At 37.9% G+C, this 22829-nt stretch overlaps 1 protein-coding gene across 4 annotated transcripts in view; it reads right to left on the reverse strand.

Moving 5' to 3' along the window:
- Nucleotides 1-1192: 1192 nt before the first annotated feature.
- The window catches only part of RNASEH2B (ribonuclease H2 subunit B), a 42466-nt gene continuing 20829 nt past the window's right edge, over nucleotides 1193-22829 (reverse strand). For 2 of the 4 annotated variants that reach the window (XM_056498089.1, XM_056498083.1), the window contains exons 6-11: nucleotides 18128-18192; nucleotides 16828-16933; nucleotides 14418-14496; nucleotides 13590-13632; nucleotides 8479-8559; nucleotides 6401-6527 (exon numbers count right to left, since the gene is read on the reverse strand). In XM_056498089.1, coding sequence (XP_056354064.1) covers nucleotides 6420-6527; nucleotides 8479-8559; nucleotides 13590-13632; nucleotides 14418-14496; nucleotides 16828-16933; nucleotides 18128-18192 — 482 coding nt within the window. In that variant the 3' untranslated portion in view covers nucleotides 6401-6419. The other 2 variants (XM_056498108.1, XM_056498098.1) reach the window with 2 other exon arrangements.

The following is a 22829-nucleotide window of genomic DNA, read 5'->3' on the forward strand; positions in this document are numbered from 1 at the left end:
GGTGAAACAATGACCATAATTCCAAATCAGAAGCCAAATTTTAAAGCAGAACTTTTCAGCTCCCTAATTACCTTCCTCCTTTAAAAATTGATGCATCTCACTGGGACATTGTTTTACCTGACACACCATTTCTTGCTTTGCAACTATCTCAGGGTACATAATGCATTTTAAAAGGGAGCTTTGGTAAAATTTGGGCAATTTGCAATGTGACAGACTCTAAAAGACAACAGTTGTGCACAGAGAGGGTACTAGAGAGTTCAGCTTGGACACTTGAGCTATAGAAGTTAAGAATGTAAAGCAATGTGGAATGTAAAGCAATGTGCTGTTTTCCTTAGTCTTTGCAATGCCTTGCAAGGTGACTTCCTTGAACTAAGAAGCCTAAATGCTACTTCATATTTAAATAGATGCTGCCCTATGCCTTTGTTGTTAGCATTGGTACTTCTTTTCAGATAAGTGCTGGTGAGTGATGGGTATATGAAATGGTACAAACCTTACTCCTGTTCTTATTTGGTTTCATTAATGCCAATAAACCAACATGACAGCTAAATAAAATACCCATCATCTTTGCTTTGCCCCTTGTTGTCTGGATTTTATAAATGAAATGGCTGTAACTATCCTAACAGCCTTGAAGCCTCATGTCAGCACTTATAATATCAGGGTGATACTGGGATAATGTTTTGGCAGAGGAACAGCTTTTCCTCTGTGTTTTATTAACTGTCTGCTATTAAAAAAACATTGTTTATCAGTTCTGTGTCAGTCTGTGATGGAGCACCTACATATCACATTACGTGATGGCGAAGAATGCAAAATATGTGAAAAGTTACACAAATAATCACATCATTCTCTTCACCTCCACTCTCTTCATCCCACCATGGCTCAAAGGTTCACCACCATGTTCACGAAAATGAAAATATCCAGAGTACGTAGGCCAGCAACTTTATGTACACAGATATGGGTTCTCTTTACAACACCAGTACAGTAAGGTCCTCAGGGATTAGCCTAATTGCATCACTGAATCTGTCTTAATGAACTTTCAGATTCATATTTATATCAGGATTCTTTATCTCCTCCAACTCAGTCCAAGAATTACTGACTACCCTGTGGAGGGTAACAGCATCAGTAGCTTGACTGCAATGCATTTTTCTTTGTATTTTTCTGTGATACTAGTGAAGAAATAATCAACAAATTATTCCAAAGGCATTTATTTCTTTCTTGTACATTAATTAAAAATAAAATCTTACAAAAATATTGAATCATATACTGAAATATATAATCTTAATTCATATATCAAGTGTTTTTTATTGTAAGCTAGAAAAATAGAAATTTCATTTTGGACCCACACAATATTCTTCCAGTATTCCTAAAAACCATTTTAAAATAAATATTTTTTCCATAAAAAGGGAAAGTGCACATTGCTTCACCAGACTAACAAAAATAATTCAGTGCAAATTCCCAAAACAGGCTTCCAGATTACATTTCCTTTCATATATGATTTCTAAACAGTTAACAGCTCAGGTTTTTCATATTCTGAAACAGAGATGAACAGAATCAGCTGAAAAGAAAGTTGAATAAGCTATTTTCTCTGTCTTTGAATTAAGTTTTCAGCAATGTCATAATAAACTCTTCTTGGAGCTCTTTTTTACTCAAAGTTAGGCAAAATTTGCTACAGTTGATGTAAAATATTACTTTATGTTTTACCTAGAACACTTCAAATACATTCAAGCATTACCAAGCATTTTAGTCATTTGCTGTAGGCATCTGTGAACTGGGGTCACACCTATAATTTACAGAAGTAAACATTCATTCTGTTCAAAATCCTGTCAATTATTAACACAAAAAAGTTCTCCAGAGAAGAGTTACACATTAATAGTAGTTTGATATACAGGTATTTAAGTTAAGAACAACAGACTGCATATGACACAAATCACTTGAGGACCTCATTAGCATCCACTTTCTCCATTTTTTATGTAGACTCAGGCTGACATTTTGGTTGAAGCTCACTCCACAGAAAGTGTTGCTTAAATTAATTAAAAAAAAGATAATTAGTTTTGTTTTGGTTTTTTTTTTTTTTTTTAACCTGAAGAATTACACAGGTTTTGGTTTAGTTCTTAACACAAAATGTACATGTCTGTAAGGCTTCAAACCCTTAGAATAAAAGAAGTAAAATTTAAAAAGCCAGCTTCTCCATCTGCCCTTCTGAACACACAACCTTTACCCAAAGCTTTAGCACTTAAGAGTCAGACTGTCTACATAACCTCAACTAGGTGACACCTTCTGTAAAACAGGTCAGCGTTAGACAAAATCGTGTAAATCAAACTCAGTGAAATTATTTTTAAAAATTTAAATGTCCTAAAAAGAGTTAACATTGGTTTTTTTTCCATTTTGGTTGATTTTATGACTGAACATTGGACTTCTCATCCAAAAAGGCCACTTTTCTGATTTTGGACAGATTTTGAAAAAGAAAGAACAAAATTGCATAGAACATGCTATATAAACATATTCTGCTATACAGCTTCTAAAACTTGTAATTATGGTCACTAAAAGCATGCATTCTATTAAAAAAATGAGTAAAAAAATTTTCATAAAAATCAAGTATTTAAGACTTGCTCAAGAATGCAGTTGGTCTGACCTTGCAAAATACTTGGGCAGGTGCTTAATTTTAAGCATATGAGCCATTGTGCCAAGAGAGATTTTATGGTGAACACTAATGCACAAATACTAGACTGGCTCTTCCACTTCAAGATAAGCATGGACCTAAGTGCTTTGCTGGATATGGATCAGGATGCTCAGCACCTAACAGGGCTGCAGGCACCGATCCAGCAAAGCACTTACCCACACGGACACCACGGCTGAGTTTGGGATCACTGCTCATGTGCTTAACATTAGGCATGCTCGTAAGTGCTTTCCTGGAAGGGCCCGATAGGCCAATCGTGTGTGAGCTATAAAATTTGAAGCACTGTATGTTTAACACACCGCATATTTAACAATGCTCATCTGCTGAGATTTGCTTTTTCTTGGAACAGGGCATGTCCGATGTCAAGCATTTATTTTTCAGAAAGTGCGTTAAAAAGAAAAAGCCTTCAACAGCAGCTTTGTGATTATGGCAAGTTGCAATAATATAAGTGAGTCTCCTTATGCTCCTTTCATTTCTTCTTTGCACGTCTTTTCTCAGGCATCTACAAAGGAAAGAGAAAACCCTAGTCAAAAACATTATTTTATTCAAATAACCACCCATGCTTTTAATTTTGCTCCAATAAACATCACGTCAGATGCAACTGAACACCTGAAAACAAGCACACTGAACCCTTCCAGATTTCAGATCCGAATGAAAATTCTGCCAACAATGCCACCTCTTCCACTGAAAATATTCAAATCACCAATCACTTCTACAAATAGAACTAAGTTATTACTTAAGACTGAAAATTATGTGCCAGTTTGATCTCCACATATCCCTAAATCAGTGCTTGTATTTCCATGTTTTCCATGCCCAGTGATGTCAGCCCATTTGCTATGCAAAGTCTAAAAAAGTGAAAATTTAAGAGCTGTTTAATCCCAGATAAACAACTATAAAAGCATCACAGCTCATCAGATATTTACATGAACATGTAGAGATGTCATGTTAACCCAGAAAAAGAAATAAAGTAAGACCACATTTCTATAATAGTGCTGGCATATTGCTCCATACTATGTTAACCAAGGAAGAAATAGAAAAGCAGCACTTCATAATGACCTACTGCTACTGCTGGCCAGGCAGAGTAACGATATTTAAATCCTTATTGTGGTAGGAAATATTGTTTTATGCACTTGGCACCATATGCTCTTCATAACTTCTTACAGCTACATGTCGAGGAAGTTTAGAAGTTACTAAATGTATTTCATGTTTTCCTAAAGGGGAAAAGAGTTTTTGTTTTCATGTGAAAGCTCTAATGGTTTTTGGAAATGGCTTATATTTTTGTCATGCACAAATTCCCGCTCAACCAAAAGCACAGTCACTAATAAAATTACTACTGTGGTAAGTTACAGCATAGCTGACAGCTGAAGTCGAGATGTGGCACTAAAGCAAAATGCAGCCCTGCACAGGGGAAGAACTCTAGACTTAGTCCTTGAGCACAGCAGCAGATGTGAAAGGCGTGTATAGAGAAAGAAAAAAAACAACTTGGTATCCCAGATCGTAAGTCAGCACAAAGGACTCTCATCTCTCTCAGATTTGTTCTTTCTCTGTCCCAAATTCTGACCAGAGAAACTGGGACCTTTTTGTAGAAGGTTCTTGAACAGTACAGTCAATGAAAACACACATTTGCAAAATTTATTTCACAAAACTTTTGACCTGTTAAAACCCAAACCCCTAGAACTAGCATATTTAAATATCCAGATTTTCTACCATGCATCTGTTCTGTCCCATAGCTCCTGTTTGTAACATAACTCTCTCTCATTCTTGGTTTTCCAACATGCACCCATCCCATGCTTGTCTGCTTTCTCAGCATCTTCTAGTGCTCAGAGCTGGCTTTTCATTAATGGACACACAGTTCCTTTTTTCTACAGAAACACTCCCTAACTTGTTGCTTACTGCACAGAACTTCTCCATTAACATGACAGAACATGCCTGCTCTTTTTCTCTTTTTTTTCCCCCATAGCATTATCTTACATTTTTGATGGGTGTTTTTCAAAATAGCCATCACTTCTGCATCCCTTCTACTCTCATGAACTTGGGAGGTTGAATGTTTTCCAAAATTTAACCCTTCCAGTTCATAACAATTTATTATCAAAATTGCTTATTCTGGGCTCATCAAACACTATTTATTAACCTAGATAATAATTCTGTAGATTTCAAAGTATTTTCCTCTATCTGGAATTCCAACCATGCTGACCCTCTGTGCATTTGCAAACTACATCTGACACTTAGTAAAAAAAAACAGTTTGAAAGGCATAAAAAGCCAACAACAACTACAAAACTGCACAGAACATGGAAAGGCTTCTCTATCATTTCTGGTTGGAAGAGAGTGCCACAGAGTTTTTTAACCTATCAGACACCATTGTAATCCAAGGGTTGTAAATGACAGCAAGTAAGTCTGAAGCAGAAAAATGGTACAGTTACTCAAAAAGGGGGATTTCTTAATTTCTCTGAAACTTGCATTATCAAGGGATACAAGCAGATTCTCTACTGAGCTGAAGTAGCAAAAGCTGGCGTGTATTGAGTGTCTTTCAAAAACACACATTGTAGTTGATCCACAGTGATGACTCAGTACAACAACTGGTGGATGACACTAAGTACTGTGCAGATCTGTATAAATGATCCCAGTGACTTCATCTCTTTTTCAGTTATGTGACTGAGGGAAGCTGCAACATCAGCTACCCCTGAAAATACACAGGAATACTCTGTAATGACTGAAGAACACCGAAAAGAATGGGTAGAGCATTTTAAGTAACAGCCCTACCTTGTGCAAAACCTTGTACAACTAAACTTTATCCAAGACACTTATATTTAAACTTTTGAATCCAATGCCAAACAGGCTTCTTAAAAAAGTTCCACCCATTCTTTCCTTTAAATCAATTTTTCCCTGATTATTTTCATAAGGACCTCTTGACCTTGGAACTAAACATAAAAATACCCCTATATTGCTATGTGCTAAGAGATTTATCATGTAAAGCCAAAGCGATGCCAGAATTCTTTAAGGATTAAAATTTATACACAGGAAAATACCAAAACCACTTAAAAAATGTGCTGAAACCCAGCCTAACTCTTGAAGCATACAGCAAATACAGCAAGTACAAGTTTGTTACACAAAGCACTTTATTGCATGACATGTACACTGACATTCATTGCCATTTCTTTCCAGCATATTGAAAACAACCCAAATCCCAATACAGAGAGTATCTTTGCCTCAATAAAATGCCACCAATGACAACACTTTCATCAGCACTTATATTTTGGTCAAAATAAAAATGCAACAATGCCAACCTACTCTGGTATAATACTAGGTAAAAAAACTTCAGAAAATTAAAAAAAAAATGCTTCTTATGAATTGAAAAAAAAAAAAAAAAGATCATAGAAAGACAAGTTTTCAGCCTAGAATGAAGTATAATGGAGAAAACTCCATGGTTGGCTTGACCAGGCTTGCTCTGGAAGGAGCAGCAGCACAGTATGATACCCCGCTAAGCCTTGCTTCTAGCTCACAGCACCATGTTAATGCATCTGAGCCATCTTCCCAATCCAGGCTGGAATATATGGTATCATGGTACTGCCTTGTCCAACTACGGCCCAACAGCCCTGTGCCCTGCCAGCTCACAGACCTCTCCATCACACTTCACCACGTACCCAGACATGTCCTGCATACACTATACTAACAAAAAATTCCAGGAGACATCTTTAGCTTAACATAAAAATAACCATTGTATAAAATTATTTCAAGAACAAGTCTTTATTTTGATGTTTTAGATTTGGAGCCGAAGAAAGAAGAAATGGATTTCATTCCACTCTTATCAACTTTGGCCAGAGCCTTCTGTGCTGCAGACATCTTGGTGTTTGCCTGTGAGTGAAATGATAAACAGAAACAGTTAAACAGCATCTCCATAGGGGGGAAACAGATGCTACAAACTCCTAAATACAGAAGTCAAGCAGTAAGTTGAATTGCTTTTTTAGTATACAGCCATAAAGATAATGTTATGCAGGCTTTGAATTGTAGGAGAAAAAGAGAAAAACATTAAAAAACAATTTTGAGATTATTCAAATTTAAGAATACTTCTCATGAATTACTTAACCTCAAACAAAGAGAGAAAACCAACTACAAGGACAAGGAAGTGAAACATCTCTCCTTTCTGCAGAATGAGGTATCCCAAATCAAACGTTTACTTTGGGCTAATCCCTGAGTGTACATTAAGAGGAATAATGCATGCAATAGAACAGATGCATTCTGTACCCTCTGGCTCAATCTCATGATTATGCTGTCAGCAGGCTGAATTACAGACCTGCATTACAGATGATGAATAATTCACACTGATTTACTATCAAAGACACTATGCACAGGGAAATAAAGGGAAAAGAGGTGGAAGAACTAGGAATGAAGAAGGTAACATTTGCAAAGCACTTTTGAGGCCACTGGGACAACTTTCCAGACTTCTACACTTAAAACACATTTTATGAACCACATTTTATACAGCTGACTCTTTTTTTTTCTTGTATTTTAAAGTGTTATGTTTTAAATCTCTACCTCCTTTCCATATTAAGAAAACTTTGCATTGACCTTTCTTTATGATACTCCTCAGTCTGCAGGGCTTCCCAATAACAGTACTTGGGATCAGCTAGATGGTTATGGATACAATGGAGATAGGCAACAACTGTATGATTGTCTGTGTTACTCTACAAAAAAAAACACTGCCAAAGTGTTTTTATAAGAGCAGCATACTGTACAGAGTCCAAGGGCTATCTTTTCTTTCCCAGTTTCTCTCATCAATGTGCATTATTATTTCAGAAGTAAATCATACTTAATGTTGAAATGAATTATCTCTCCTCAATTTATTTCTATCTTTATGGTAAGTTCAAAAGCTATAGTATATAATGTGGAGAGGGGGGATTCTAAACTATTTATCACCTTCACTTATGGGGGCAATCCTCTTGCTCTCAAACTAGAATGTGCAATGAGTACAAAAAAAAATCTGGGGTTTTGGGGGGAGGAAGGAATGCATCTGCCACCAGCTGCTTCTCTTTGCAAAGGGATAACGAGTAGTCAGCATTAGACTGAAGGTCACAAGACCAGCACAGCGGGCCTTTTCAGTTCCCCACGGATTGGAGGAAGATTCATTTTCTTTCAATGTTCAGAGAAATAAGCCAGTACAAGCCTCACAGCTTTGGCAGACACAGAGAGGATCTATTTCTTTTCACATCTCTGTTGCTCTCCTAGGAATAGTACAGTGGCAGGCACCGCTGGACTCAGATTTGGATTGGCCTCCAAACATGCGTTGGAGCTGGGAATCAGTAAGTTCTGTGTTGATTTAACTTCATTAAGTTGACATAAGTAAGTGCACAAGCAATATTTCTAGGTAAAAATAAAGCCTGTCCTAGCATCCTTTGGAATTTAAGTAAATGCTGCCATCTTCATTTCTTTTTTGAGTAACTGAAATTTACCAGTTGCTATCACTAAGCTATAGGATTTCTCATCTAAAGATCCAAAGAGCTTTGCAAACACTAGCTAAGCACCTTAACACGTGTGTCTGAGTCTGCGAGGCTCACTGGAATGTTCACTGGTGAAATACAGCCCAGCAGTAACAGTACAAAACAGCTCAGAATAGGAAATTAAAACTGTCAAAGTCACATAAAGCCTGAAAGAAAAGTTTAGAGAGATATAATTACAGATGTCAGATAATTTTGTATTTGCTTTGTCTTTGTGATGTGTTTTGAAGGAGAAAGTTAATCACTCTGTGCTAGTATTTGCTATTAATCTACACTTCAGCAAAACATATATGAATGCAAGGCTTGCTTACCTTTTTGGTTTTCAGATTGTCGCTGTTAAATTTAGTATAGTCTTCTTGTGGTTCCACAGGGACATCTGACAATTTCCTTTTCTGAAATGTTAGAGTGAGGAAGTTGCTCTGTCAACCACTTTTATGATGTACACACATGGAAGTTCAAAGCTTTGGCTTTAAAACGTAACCATAGCACCAAAACAGGACTGGCAATCAACTGAAGAATCTGCAGCAAGAGTGGAAGATTTCTGTGTGCAATCATCTTCTCTACATGTGAATATAAACCATCTTTACAGCATTCAGAAGAGAGCATTCAGTGCCAGGGGAAGCATTTTCTTCCTAACCTTCTGAAGAATGACTGTTAGAAATCAGCCATGATTGTGACTTTGGTGTCAGTATATTTTAAAGAGAACTTTCTGGAGCAGCTCTTGGAAGTTTGTGTCTGACAGTCAAGGAACTATGGTGCTCATGATCTCAGGAACCTGAGCAGCAACTCCAGGAGCTATGGGCCAACACAAGTGGATCATCATCTAGTCTGTTGTCTGTTCACAGCCTTTAGAATTAATTAGTTTCTACAGGCTGGCAACTGTGAAACACTGCCATAGCACCACTGACTGCTTCATCACTTGAATCCAACAGTATATTAGGAAGTCTGACTCTGCATGTGCTGTGTGCCTTCTAACTTCAGAAATAATGCACGTGAGTGATTCTCGGCACTTCACATGATCAGGCTGTAAAAATGATTATTTCTTTCCATAAACTGTGAGCATGTGTTTAGTTTAAAGGTGAAAACTTTCTGGTATGTTTCCAAAAGAGAAAAAAAAAGTATGTAGTATTTTACAACACTGTATTTTTATTATTATTATATATCTGATATTACTACACTGTCCTTAATATCCTGTGAAATCTAGACCGTGGCCTTCCCAGCTTTTGTGCCAAAGAGAGTGATTTTGCAAGCAACTTGGATGGTACCACACATTTTAAGATCCTGTTTTATTCATTTTGTTTATGGTGCTTGTGATATCTCTCTCTGTCCCCCCCTCCCTCTCTCTCTTTGGCACAGAAGCCAGGTCTGCAGCCTAGATTTCTCAGCTCTTAGAACCAGATCCAACTGCAGCCTTTTCTTTTGATTTCAATGGAATCTGGATCAGCCTCTTTAGGAGGCTGTTTACTGCACTGTGATTACATTTTCAAATGACAGTCTAATGAAGAATTACTTTTCTCGTCTTTTTGGAATCTGATAAACAAGTTTTTAAAACTTACAACAAAAATGTTTGCGTTTCAGCAAAACATTTGCTGTTTAGCTGTAGCAAAGCCTACATATTCTTTGTAAGTAAATGTCTCTCATCATCTGCCAATGGCCAGACTCCCTCTGCTGACAAACTGGACAGTGTGATGATTACAACACAAGATCAACGGCTTACAATTAATACAAAGAACATGTAATTTTGAGTTCATCATTAAATCACAAAGTCCAGGCTGTACCCAGTTTGGTCTTGTTCAAGAAAGAGAATGTGTTGTTGCTTTTCGGCTGATCACTGAAGTTTCTACATCTGTCCTCCCTTCAGAGTTTAACGTAATGTCCAAACATGCAATTATTTTTCCAAAACATGAAATTAATGTTAGAAACTTTTTATTTTGCAATAGTAATATATTATGTCTGTTAATACACCTTGTCCTCATGAAAAGAAATGTCAATACAAGTGATTAAAAATGGTCTGAAGGAGACTAGAAGTTTCCAAGTATAAGCCTACCTTTCTTCTCTGAGATTGTGAAATAAAGGAGTGTTTTAATCTCTGAAGTTGCAAAGACTTAAACACAGAAACATCATACACACCCTGGTCAGTGCTCTGGAAATTAATCAGATCCTCAGCAAGACCTCACTGTCCAACAACTGAACAGTTCTAAGCCTCATTTCCTCTGCAACCAAACTGCTGAAATAAAACTGTTTTTAAAAATAGATTCTCAGAACTATCCCAACGGTATAAAAGCTATTCGTACACAATATGGAATGTACATCACATGCAGTTTAATACAGTTGTTTTAACATGCTTATATAGCTAATGACTATCAGTTGGCTCCTGATGTCAGCTTAGTATTTCTTACAACGCATAAAGATAATTCTTAACTGAATCAAAGGGCCAAGTAACTGTACAGCCAGAACAACTGTCCAGCCACATGGAAATAACATATCTATGGATATTCACTGGAGAACAAATGCTATTAATAACAGTAAGGCTCAATTATTCCTCTATGCGCTAGCTGACATGCTGCTAAACAGAACAGTCACTGAACCAGCCAGAAATGAGGTTATTTTAGACTGTTTCGGTAAGTAGCAGGGACATTGCAGGAAAGGCCAGTGTGGTATGTAATCTCGTTTCAGCACACATAGGCTGTCCAGTTTAAATTAAATGGAAAGGATAATCAAAAGTGGGGTTATTGGTTTTAAGGGGGCAAATTTTGCAAACCATATGCCTTACTTGTCTAAGGCAAAGCAAAGGGACTTGATGTGTGAAGAGGACACTTGGAAGGTAAAAGAAAAAGACTGAAGAAGTGATTTTGGATCTTTTACTTCAAACAAGGTGAAAATCTTGGAGGAAAGAGCTTCTCAGACTAAACATTATAAATGTGGCTCCTTGCTCACACAGATGCACATATATTCCACCACCCCCCATCCATCTCCCAAAAAATCCAACTGACACTAGGTGTAAACAGAATTCTACAATGGATGGGAAAAAAAACTGGAGGAGAAGAAATATTTTCAAAAAAGATCAGTTTAGGGGTCAGGTAATACTGGGACTAAGTGAGAACTGCCAAAACGTCAAGCTGAGTTAAACCTTGGAAAGGAAATTAAACAGTACAAGGTTGTTTAGCCACAGAGGCAAAAAGGGAATTAAAAAAGAGAAAGTGAAGCTGCTATACTGTAGGAATTGGATAGATATTACAGTTAACCTATGTGTGGACCCAAAATGGAAGAACTCCTTTGCTTCAGAAAATCATTTTCAATAAAGATGAAGAGGGACAGTAGAGAGAAATCACTCAAATCAAGATAGAAGTAAAACTCAATATGCTGATCCAGCTGGAAGACTGCATCAGAAATTACAAGATGAGAGTCAGAATCTGGCATATGTTCTATCAGGCAGGGACCACATTAGTGCAGAATAGCCAAGGACCCATCTCTAATGTAAGAAGGAAGAAGAAGTGATAGCAGGACTCAGGAGAAGAGAGTGGGACTCAGGAGAAGAGAGTGGGGAAAAGAGTGAAAGAAGGAAGAATAATTAAAGAGTAAATGGAACACAGAATCATAGAGTGGTTTGTATTTGAAGGGACCTTTAAAGATCATCTAGTTCCAACCGTCCTGCCATAGGCAGGGACACCTTCCACTAGACCAGGTGGCTCAGAGCCCCGTCCAGCCTGACCTGGAACACTGACAGGGAAGGGAGCTCACAACATCTCTGGGCAACCTGTGCCAGTGGCTCACCACCTTCACACCTAACTTAAACCAACCCTCTCTCTCAGCTTAAGGCCATTGCCCCTTGTCCTGCCACTACATGCCCTTATAAAACATTTCTTGTCAGCTCTCCTGTAGCCCCCTCAAGGCACTGGAAGGTACTCTAAGGTCTCCCTGAAGCCTTCTCTTCTCCAGGCTGATCAGCCCCAACTCTCTCAGCCTGTCTCAGCCTAAAATCTAAGCAAGGTAATGCCTACAAACTTGTCTTTATTTTCTCAAATATAACACATTTTCTGGCGACAGAATGTGAAGCATTGCCAGAGGACTTGACATGGTGCCACTTAAGCAACTGAAATTACAGAAAACAAAACTGTGTTAAGAAGTTTAAGGTAGGTGGGAAACTGGGAAAAAGGGAAACAAAGGCAAATAATGCAGAAAGGGATGTCATTGGATCAGATGGAGACTCCTAATTAATTACTAATTAAGACAATAATAGAATGCTAACATTTGCTGATGTACACTACTGAGTAGCACTACAAACACCTAAAAAAAGCTTTTAACACTGTGAAAAGAAGTCAGGGAACCTTCAAGATTGGAAACATTAAAACCAGATTAAATATACAGAAATAGAAAAACTAACAGAAACTAACTGGATGAATTTCTTATAAATCTGAGAACTGATCAAGTAAAAACTGTAGTGCAAAAAAACACCCCAACTGTGTGTCTTAACTATTCACAGAACAACAGAGAGCTACCTGATCACACATCAATAGAGGCAAAAGGGATTCTAGTTTGTAATGGGACAAAGTATTTTTAGTTAAGACAAGAAGGGAATAATGCCTCATATTGTATGAGTAAAGGTTTTATCTGAAATAATAACACATTTTTCTGGTCACCTACTTTGAAAAAAAATTAATTCATCTTGGAATAGGTGCAAAAAATTTCTTTAATGAGGGAATAATGAGGGAATTGAGAACCCATCATACACAACCAAATTGGCTTCTCAATATGAAAACACAAAGCATATATGTTTCCCTTTACACATTGAAGGAACTAATGTTAGGGAGGGAAAGGAGCCATTCCAGTTTCAAAAAATAATGATAAAGTTAGCACAAAAGGGCAGGGGAATAAATTGGACATGAATAAATTCAAGGTAGAATTTACAGAAAGGTTTCTGAGCATCAGAGGAATGAGGTTATAGAATATTCTTCCAAGAGAAGTAATGGAAATAAAAAATCCTAATGAGACTTACTGTGAAGAATGGTCAGTGTATGAGAGATTATCCAACATGGTTGTCTGGGAATCCATGACCCAGGAGGTCCCTTCTCAGGGTCCTCATAAATTATATATAAAAGAAAACCTATGAGGTCATATTGTCCCACCAACCTCAATAAAACTGAATAAGCAAAACATGTATGAAAAAGACTGTTGACCAAAACCATAAAATACACCTCTCTTTTTCCTTCCCCTTTTTTAAACAGGAAAACCAATCAAAATATTCCTTATTAAAAATATGAGTTACCTGGTAAATTTCTTGTGTTGTTTTAGACTGGCTTCTCACAAGGCCACCTTACTTAATGTATTGTACCTAGTGCTTTGTCTGGTCCAGTTTCAATAATAACTCAGAAAAATTAACTTACAACACAACATATCTATCAATATCTTAATGTTCTCCTACCTTCAGTGGTGGCTCTGGTGCTGGGCTTTTAAGTTCTGGGAGCCTGCAAAACAGAAGATTTTAAATTAAAAATGAAGACAGATGAATTGAACAACCTAAAGTTTGGATATCTGCCTTCATGAAAGCTACTTTGGTTATCAGCTGCACACACATGGCAAGCACTTGCAAAAAAACCTGCTCATGGACTGTATTTCTGACTCATGAAATGCTCAGCTATGGGGCTTCAAGCTGCAAATGGCACACTTTTCCAAAGGACACCATAAGAGAAGCCTTTGAACAGAACTGAACTGATGAGTAGGTGCAGAGTCCCAGTGATGATCCAAGCCAAGTCTGCTGCTGGCATGGAACACCAGGATGAGGATGTTGGCTCACCTTCCAGATTTAAATACAAACTAACACAGGAGAAATAAGTAAAACCCAAGAAGCACTGAATGAGCAGGGACAAGGAAAGAGGACTGGGGATGAAGACTCAATTCCTGGCTCTGCTGTTTGTGATTGACAATTCTGGACAAACTGCTTTCAAGGATTTTCTTCCCACTTGCTTTAAAATAGGATACATTACTCAGGGCTTAATCACACAATGGTGGTAACAGACATATGTGACTTTTATATTACATCTCCCCCAGCTCACAGTCCTTAACACCGTAGGAAAGCCAAAAAAAACCCATAATCTACATTTGAAAAATCATGTTTGAAGTATAGCAAATATAATCTCATTGTGTCATTCACTGTAACCTTGATGAACAAATTTCAGTATTCAACAGAAATGACCAAATGGACATTAATCCATGCCATGTAAAGCTAAAAGCTAGCTGGAACAATACTTACCCCAAGTATTTTAGCAACTCCTTACTCAGATCTTCAGGAATATACTCCGATACTAACCCATGGGCATACCGAACATAGTCTTCAGGAGGAGGTCAGGGAGTGGGAAGGAAAAAGAACATTCATGTTACATAGTCACATTGCTTTAGCCATGTTGCATGTACTACCACGAGGCACAAGGTTGAATCAATACTAACAGACTCCTAATGGATACACTGTGATGCTTCTCTGTGTTGAGTAGTTTATGTTACATGACACTTAGAGGTTTATTTAAAAAGTAAAGACTTTCTACACTCACTTTGTCAGCACATGTTATTAATATCTGCTGCATGTACTTTACAAAAGATGTTCACTTTCTAAGAGTACTAGATAGCATGTATTTTTCCGAAGAAATTAAATTTTAAAAAGCTGCAAAAGTAAAAAGCTGACTCAACAGAACATGCAATCATTAATTTTAAAGCATCTGGATCTTACAATTATTTGGCAAGGGCTTCAGTACTAAAGAACATTTTCTGGCTTCAACTGAAAACAATTAGATGAGACAATGAGTCTATTTCAAAGTCTTGTACTTAATTTTCAGTACTTTATAGAAAATGCCAAGGCCTATCTAAACATCACTGGCAAGACAGGATAATTATCTGTGGAAATATGAACTACTAGAAGCTGTTTTCAGTACAGGGCACTCCTGCTATAAATGTTTTTCTGAGAGACTGGGGAAAAAAAAGTGACCCTTTTATAACATGAAGTCCTAAACCAGATCTTTTCCGGTCACGTTCTACACAAGCACTTACTGATCGTGGGTTGGACTTTTTAAACTTGCTGTTGTTGAGGCTGCTAGGGAGTAACTGCACCCATGCACAGGAAGCATTTGCCAGGCAGATATTAAGTTAAAATCTCACCTCTGAATTCCAACTCCAACAGGCAAGTTTATCTGTTCAAATGCCATAAGTAGAGAGTTCAGAAGCACATGGCATACCAACCTTAAGGTGGCAAAGAACTATTACTTTAGTGCCAGTGATAAATTTATCTGTTTTTTTCCTATTTTCTTTTTTTTTAACCTGAAAAGCACAATTCAAACTGGCATGGAAGGAGAAAGCATTAACAAACTGAAAGCAGCATACACATTTCAACTATACTGATAATAAATTCTTACTATCACTTATCTGCACTCCTCCTTCCCTCACTGCCTAGACTGATCAAAGATTTTTTACTCTCTAAGCGTCAGGAGACTCTCACTCTCTTTAAGATCAGGAGAGAACAAGAAATACTTCCAACCCAAGACAATTTCACCTCAGCACTTAATATGTCCAATTTATTGCTTAAGAAAAATAACCCTATAATTTCACTCTTTGCATTATGACACTGAATGAAGCAGTCCAAGTCAACTGCTATTATTTCATACTAAATACAAAATCCATTCCCTTTGCATTTCTGACTCGAAGCAATCTTCACTGACTTCCTTTACCAATTTAAAAATACCACTATTTGCCTCCTACGGAGTCTGTGTTCTTACACCAGCCTAGCTTTGTTATTAACCTTTTGTCAAACATCAGGAATACTTGCACACCTCCCGTCTTTGTCTTCTGAACGAAATGTTCAAGTCCCATATGATAAACCTCCCCTACTTCCCTATTTGCTCTCATTATATCCTCCCCTATTTTTGCCCTACAGTATCTGTAGATGCTAACTACATATACCCACCTATTTCATGGTACTGAAATTTCATAATACCCATGTAAAAGCAATTCTCAACAGAAATAAATTGCACTGCCACAGCAATGAAAGGATCAGAAAAGAAAAAGAGTCTTATTAGAAATAAGTGTTGAGTAATGTCCATTTGACTTCCTGTCATTCACCTTGCCATACGCTCACCTACTTTAAACCCCAGTATTCCCAATTTCAATGCTGCTCTCTCAAATATAAAACCCAAGGGTTTTAAAAAGACTATTATAATCATGTCATTATAAATTAAGAGTAAGGTGGAAAAAAACAACTACAGATGAAATATTTAATTATAAATTTCAGAAAAAAAAGTATTTAAGCATAGTCAAGATGGTTGTTGCCAGGACACTTTCCCCTTTCTTTAAAAAAGTAGTGGTCAAAAAAAGATGAAAAGCTACTGTGAAGTTAGTCACAACATTTGCAACTTTGTCTCTTTTTAAAAACCATATATTACAATCTATGTTGAGAGAGAACCCCAGCTGAGACCTACTGTTAATTACAATCTGATAAAGATACCAAGGAGCTTAGAAAAGCCAAGGCACACAGTCAGAACTTACACGGAATTTTCTGTATAGGGAATAAATTTACTGCAAAGCCCAATTTCAATATATTTTAGTTTCTAATCATGTGTTTTATCTCTACCTATGTGACTTACAAAAATGGAATTCATTACCATGTTTAGTTTTCTTACCTTCCTGAGCATCTGTGATCTGTTTACTGTCGATAAATGTACTTGCAAGCACCCTTTCACCTACCAATATATTGTTGCTTTTAAGTGCTTTCACTGTTTGATTAACCTACAGAAAACCAAAGAATGAAATGCCTGTATCAGTATTGTTATGCACATGTTAATGCAGTGACAAAGCTCTTGTAATTTTGTTTCAAGCATATAAAACACTCAAGTTATGGACTGTGGTGAAATTTAATATACATTTGTAATAACTAGCAGATGAGCTCAGAAACTAGCATGTCTTTGAACATGTTGCCTTGGCAACACAGCACCACTTTTGCAGCACCCTAAGATGAGCTGAGCTACTCAGACTGAACTGCTGTGATTATACAGGTGAGAAATACACCTGCTCAGAGAAACACCCCTGAGCTCAGCAGGATGGCAAAGGCAGTCCTGGTAGAAATCAAAGATTAAGGACTTTACAGGGCACTGCTCTGCTGGATCCAATAGAGAGAAGGTACTTTCAACAACAAAAACAGGCACCTGTTCAACTGTAAGTATTCAGGTAATCATTGCAAAATAGATATTCATTCCCATGCCTCATCACTGCACAAAGTGGACCAGATTCTGTGCTTGTATTTACTAATTTAAATGACAAGACCTCCTCATCATGTGATGCATAATGTCTTTTTCTATAGAGTGGCATCACATTAAGGGCACATGTGCATGAGTAAAATGCACCTTCTTTATACCAAAACAAGGACCCCATCAAGCTTAGCTTTAACACTAGTTTATTTCTGGCATGCTGTACAGACCTCTAGAACAGCATGATTGGATCTGGATAATAGCAACCAAACCACGACTATTCTGAGTGGACTCTGCCAAAACTTCAGAAAACACATTTGTAGCACAAAGCCAAGGCAGTTCTGTCCAACTTCAAAGCATGGCAGAATTTAGAAGGTGTAACAATTGAAACTCTCCTCTAGCCCATCTATGAAAGGGACAAAGCAAAAGCAAGCCCCTCACCTTATGCAAAGCCTACAGCAATAAGCTGACAGCTTCTTCTTCCTACCCACACCCCATAAGCCTCTTCCATGGCCAGTCCCATCAGAAAGAGAAATGCAACAAGCTTGTTAATATCTCTAACACCTGATCACATTCCCAAGTGGAGCAACTTTACTGTGATGCCTGTCCTTCTTGGACAAGACACATACCTTCAACTGAGGCACAGCACATGGCTCCAGTGCAAATATGGATAAACTAATAAGCATTTCCATTCTAAACATACAGCAATTTTTACAGCAAAAGAGAAACACATTACCTTTTTCTTTAACCACTTCAGTGTCTTCTCTTGGCTGTATTTGTGGAATTTCTGACTGCCAATCTCTGATAAAAAACAAGCAAGAGGAAAAAAGTCATATCTGGTTTGGATTGCATTTTCAATACCTTTAAAATCTTTTAACTTTTAGATACAATATAAAAGTTAGTTTGCATTTTGCAGATGTTTGATATCAGGGCAATAAGTTTCAAAAATATTGGAAGCAAAAAAAAAAAAAAAATAAACAGATTGAACTGATATGAACAAGTCTGAACAATTTGACCGTTCCTTAATTAGGATCTAATCCAGCAAAGCACAGATTTTATTTATTTATGTGTAATCTTGGGTTTCTTAATTCATGAAGGCTTTTCTCAAGCCCTTGTAATTTCACTTCACCTTCACTGCCCTGTGACACCAGACTGGTGATTTTAACTACACAGCTCACAATACAAAATGTTGGTTCTGCAACTTTCTTTTCTTTTTTTTTTTTTTTTTCAGAGTGACTAAGGCAGAATTTTTACTTCTATCCCCCTTTTACATAATTCAATACAAAGTTAAAAGAAAATACAGAATCCAAAATAGCAAAACTCACTCCTTGTAGGAGGAAGTACATGATTCACTCATGATCTATGGAGCAACACAAATTAACTTGATGATATAAGAATTTCAGAGAGTGCTTCCCCTGTGATAATGAGGGTATCATGAACACTTGCTATTCACATGTGATCAGTTACCTGGTGTTCAAAATACCCAGGCAAAAGAGAAAATTACAAAGACTCACAGAAATTTCAGTATAAAAATTCAGTATTAACTCACAGAAAGCTACATTTGGGAAATGGAATCAGATGCCTAATAAGATTTCACAGGAGGTTTTGGAGCCTGCTGCTTCAGTCTTTTTCTTTAACAGGTATTTCAATAAGTTTTAATCTCCTGTATACCATTCCCAGAAATACCTACATCTGTTTCATGTCATTTACTGATACAGTGTCATATTCCAACACTCATTTCATGATTTTCCTTCTCTCCTGGCAAACAACAACATATTATTTATGATTCCTTCAGCATTTCCTTCTTTGGGGTTTATCTTGGCTCTTCCAAATAGCACACAAACAGTGAACTATTATGTGCTCTTTCTGTATGCATGGCAGGGGGTATGGAGAGGTTGAGGAAAACTGTTTGCAAGATAAAAGTTTAAATCTGTCTCAATAGTTGTACAATGGCAAAATACAAAAATTCTTCAGAGCAAAAATGAAAAATACACATTTTGCTTTACAATGAGCTACAGGCAAAACAATTAGCTGTGACATTGTTGACTGCAGGCTTTAGGACTTGGATGCTTCTAAATGGCACTGAAAGAAAAGAAGCAGAAAATAGAGAAACACTCTGGATACTTGAACCTCCTTCACAAAGGGCTAACGTGCTTTGGGTTTAAGTACAGTGAGTACAATTCACAGATTCCTCTCTTATCTAAGAAAGTTCGAGGAAGGGACATCCTTTGGGCACCATCCCCCAACCCATACTGAAAAGTAATTCTAGTCTGGATTCCCAGGCAGACTCCCCCACAACAGCATGATTCAGAGTGACTCAGGGAAAGGAAATGTAGAACTGTGAAGCCATTTTCATTAAAACATGTGAAAAATAATTACACTGAACCCTTCAGAGATCACTTTGTTTGAAAATATTTTGTGTGCCTGACAGTTTTGACTATTAAACTCTAGAAACTGACAATATTTGAGACCTCTGAAGAATTAAAGTGAGTTATGAAAGTCACAAACTGCTGACAAAAGGATTCAATATTGGAACGTGGATTTAACATGTGATGCACATTTGATATTGGTGAGAGTTAGTGACTACGTTTGATAATATGAGTATATATTGGAAAGCCTTTTGTTCCCTAATGTGTCTGGTGCCTATAAAACTGGTCTGAGACATCTGGAAAGATTGGGTTTGAGAAATACAGATGGAATATAAGTGGTTCTACAATTAAATAATATGTTCAGTGATCGGGTAATCGCTATGTAGACTTGGAAGTTTCCCTGATGTATTGTTGAGCAAACTGCCTGAAGCACATTTTAAAATACATTTTCTCAGTGTTTTCCATAACTCTGAAACTTATATGGCCCCTTTTTTCCTACCTTCTGGGAATACAAGCTTGGCAATATTATTTAGTTCTTCTAATCAGGTAAGTTTTCTTGGCTCTTCATGTTAATCACATCAGACAAAATCACAGTACAGCTTTTGCCTTGCAAAATGAAACAAAGAGAAACTCTAGAACTGGAATTCATAACCCTTTCTTAAACCTTATCTACAGTACATTCAATCCAATGTCAGAATTTACTAGCAAACAACCTGCCTCACCCAGACTTAGTGAGCTGTAACACACCCTTTCCACAACTACTAAATCAGGTAATTCAGAATTTAATTCAGCTAAATGAATTTTCAGTGCCCTTCAAGGATGAGGCCAGGAAAGGTGGATTTTCTGCTAATTCAGTAAGTGTAAACTGTGAGTGCTCTGGGGTAAGAATTTGTTACACAGATGTTAAATGTCTTAAGACTAAATGAAGAGTGAAATAATTATGTTGTTAAGTTCTGTCAAGCAGAACAGAGCTGCAGAAGCTTCACCACAACTGATATTTCTTGCCCTAATGCTCTACTCCTTAAATGAGAAAGGCTACAAAGTAGACAACAGGTCTTAAGAGCCAGAAAAGAGTGAGTACCTTAAGTCATAATGCTGGTATTTTTTACAAGCAATAAAAGACATGAGAATATGAAACACATAGAGGTGGATTAAACAGAAAGGTGATGTGTGCATGACAGGCAAGCAAGTGCCAATGGGTTTGCTGCATAACAGTACTCTTGGTGTTCTAAAAAAAAATAAAGAAATCCTAAGAACAAGCCCCACTGTAACCCAACCCAAACCTGAACAAGAAAAGAAGTAGCATGTACATGCAAGTACCAGCCTGGGAAAATCCAAAAACATCACATAAAGCTGATGTGTGCGTGTGTTTACAGCTTTTATGACTAAAGCATCCTTCACCTCACATTTCAAAACAAAACTCAGGAAGTGAACACATCTTTAACAGCTAATATAATTTGTTGGCAAAATGACATAAACTTATAGGTGCATATAATACATACTTAAAATGGAAAAAAAAAACAAGCAGTGAAGTATCTTCACACTGTCTGGCAGAATAGTTTATGGGAGGATGCTCTGACAGATAACAATTGCAATTACAGTATCAGAATGGATACAGAAGTTAGACCAAGACACAAGATCTCATCTAGAGCAAATACTTCTTTTTTAAAGTTTTGTCTTGGGAACATAAATACTGTCCAAAGGCTGTACTGTTGTTTGGAGGAAGTGCCCCTTCACAAAAATAATCCAGACCTTGTCCTAAGATCCTATGCAGACTTAGGTTTGACAGCCAAAAGGATGTGGCACCATTTTTCACCTTCTCAGATGGGTGACCAACCTGACATTATGACAATGTGATCCACTTAGTGGATGAGGGAAAGGCTGTGGATGTTGTCTATCTAGACTTCTGGAAAGCATTGGACACTGTCTCCCACACCACTGTCCTAGAGAAGCTGGCAGCCCATGGCTTGGACAGGTACACTCCACACCGGGTAAAAACCAGTCTGGGTGGCCAGGCCCAGAGAATTGTGTTACATCCAGTTGGCAGCCAGCCACTAGTGACCCCAGGGCCAATTCTTCATCTAATATCTTTATCTATGTGGGGGGATTGAGTGCACCCTCAGTCAGTTCACAGATGGCAGCAAGTTGGGCAGGAATGTCAATCTGCTGCGGGGTAGGAAGGCTCTGCAGAAGGATCTGGACTGATAAACCGAGACCCAATGGCATGAGGTTCAATATGGACAAATGCCAGGTCCTACACTTGGGTCAACAAACAACAAACCTCTGCAGCACTACAGGCTGGGGGCAGAGTGGCTGAAAAGCTGCTCAGCAGAAAGGGGTCTGGAGGTGCTGGTCAACAGCCACCAAACACGAACCAGCAGTGTGCCCAGATGGCCAATGGCACCCTCGCCAGCAATAGTGTGGCCAGCAGGACTAAGGAAGGGATGGTCCCTGTCAGCACTGATGAGGCCACACCTCAAATCCTGTGTCCAGTCCTGGGCCCCTCACTACAAGAAGGACACTGAGGTGGTGGAGTGTGTCCAGAGAAGGGCAGTGGAGCTGGTGAAGGGTCTGGAGTGCAAGTCTGATGAGGAGCATCTGAAGGTTCTGGGGGTATTTACTCTCAGTGAGGCTCAGGGGGGACCATACTGCCCTCTACACCTAACAGAAACAGAAAGGAATTGCACTGAAGTGGGGGTCAATCTCTTCTGCCATGTCTCAAGTGAAAGGACAAAAGTAAACGGCCTTAAGTTGCACCAGGAGATCTTCACATTAGATATTAGAAACATTTTTTCACTGAAAGGGCGGTCAGGCCTTGGAATAAAGTGCCTCGGTCAGTGGTGGAATCACAGTCTCTGGAACAGTGTTCAAGAGGAGTCTGGATGTGACACTTGGAAATACGGTTTAGGAGTGGCAGTGCCAGGTTGACACTTGGACTAGACCATCTTGAAGGTTTCTTCCAACCTTGATGATTGTGTCATTCTGTACACAGAAGTTTAATAGCTCTTCTCTCACCCTGGCTACTTATCCCAGGTTAGACAAGTTGTAGGGCACAGCAATTGCCTGAAA

This window comes from Oenanthe melanoleuca, chromosome 1 (genome assembly GCF_029582105.1).
Source record: "Oenanthe melanoleuca isolate GR-GAL-2019-014 chromosome 1, OMel1.0, whole genome shotgun sequence".
NCBI classification, from domain to species: Eukaryota; Metazoa; Chordata; class Aves; order Passeriformes; family Muscicapidae; genus Oenanthe; species Oenanthe melanoleuca.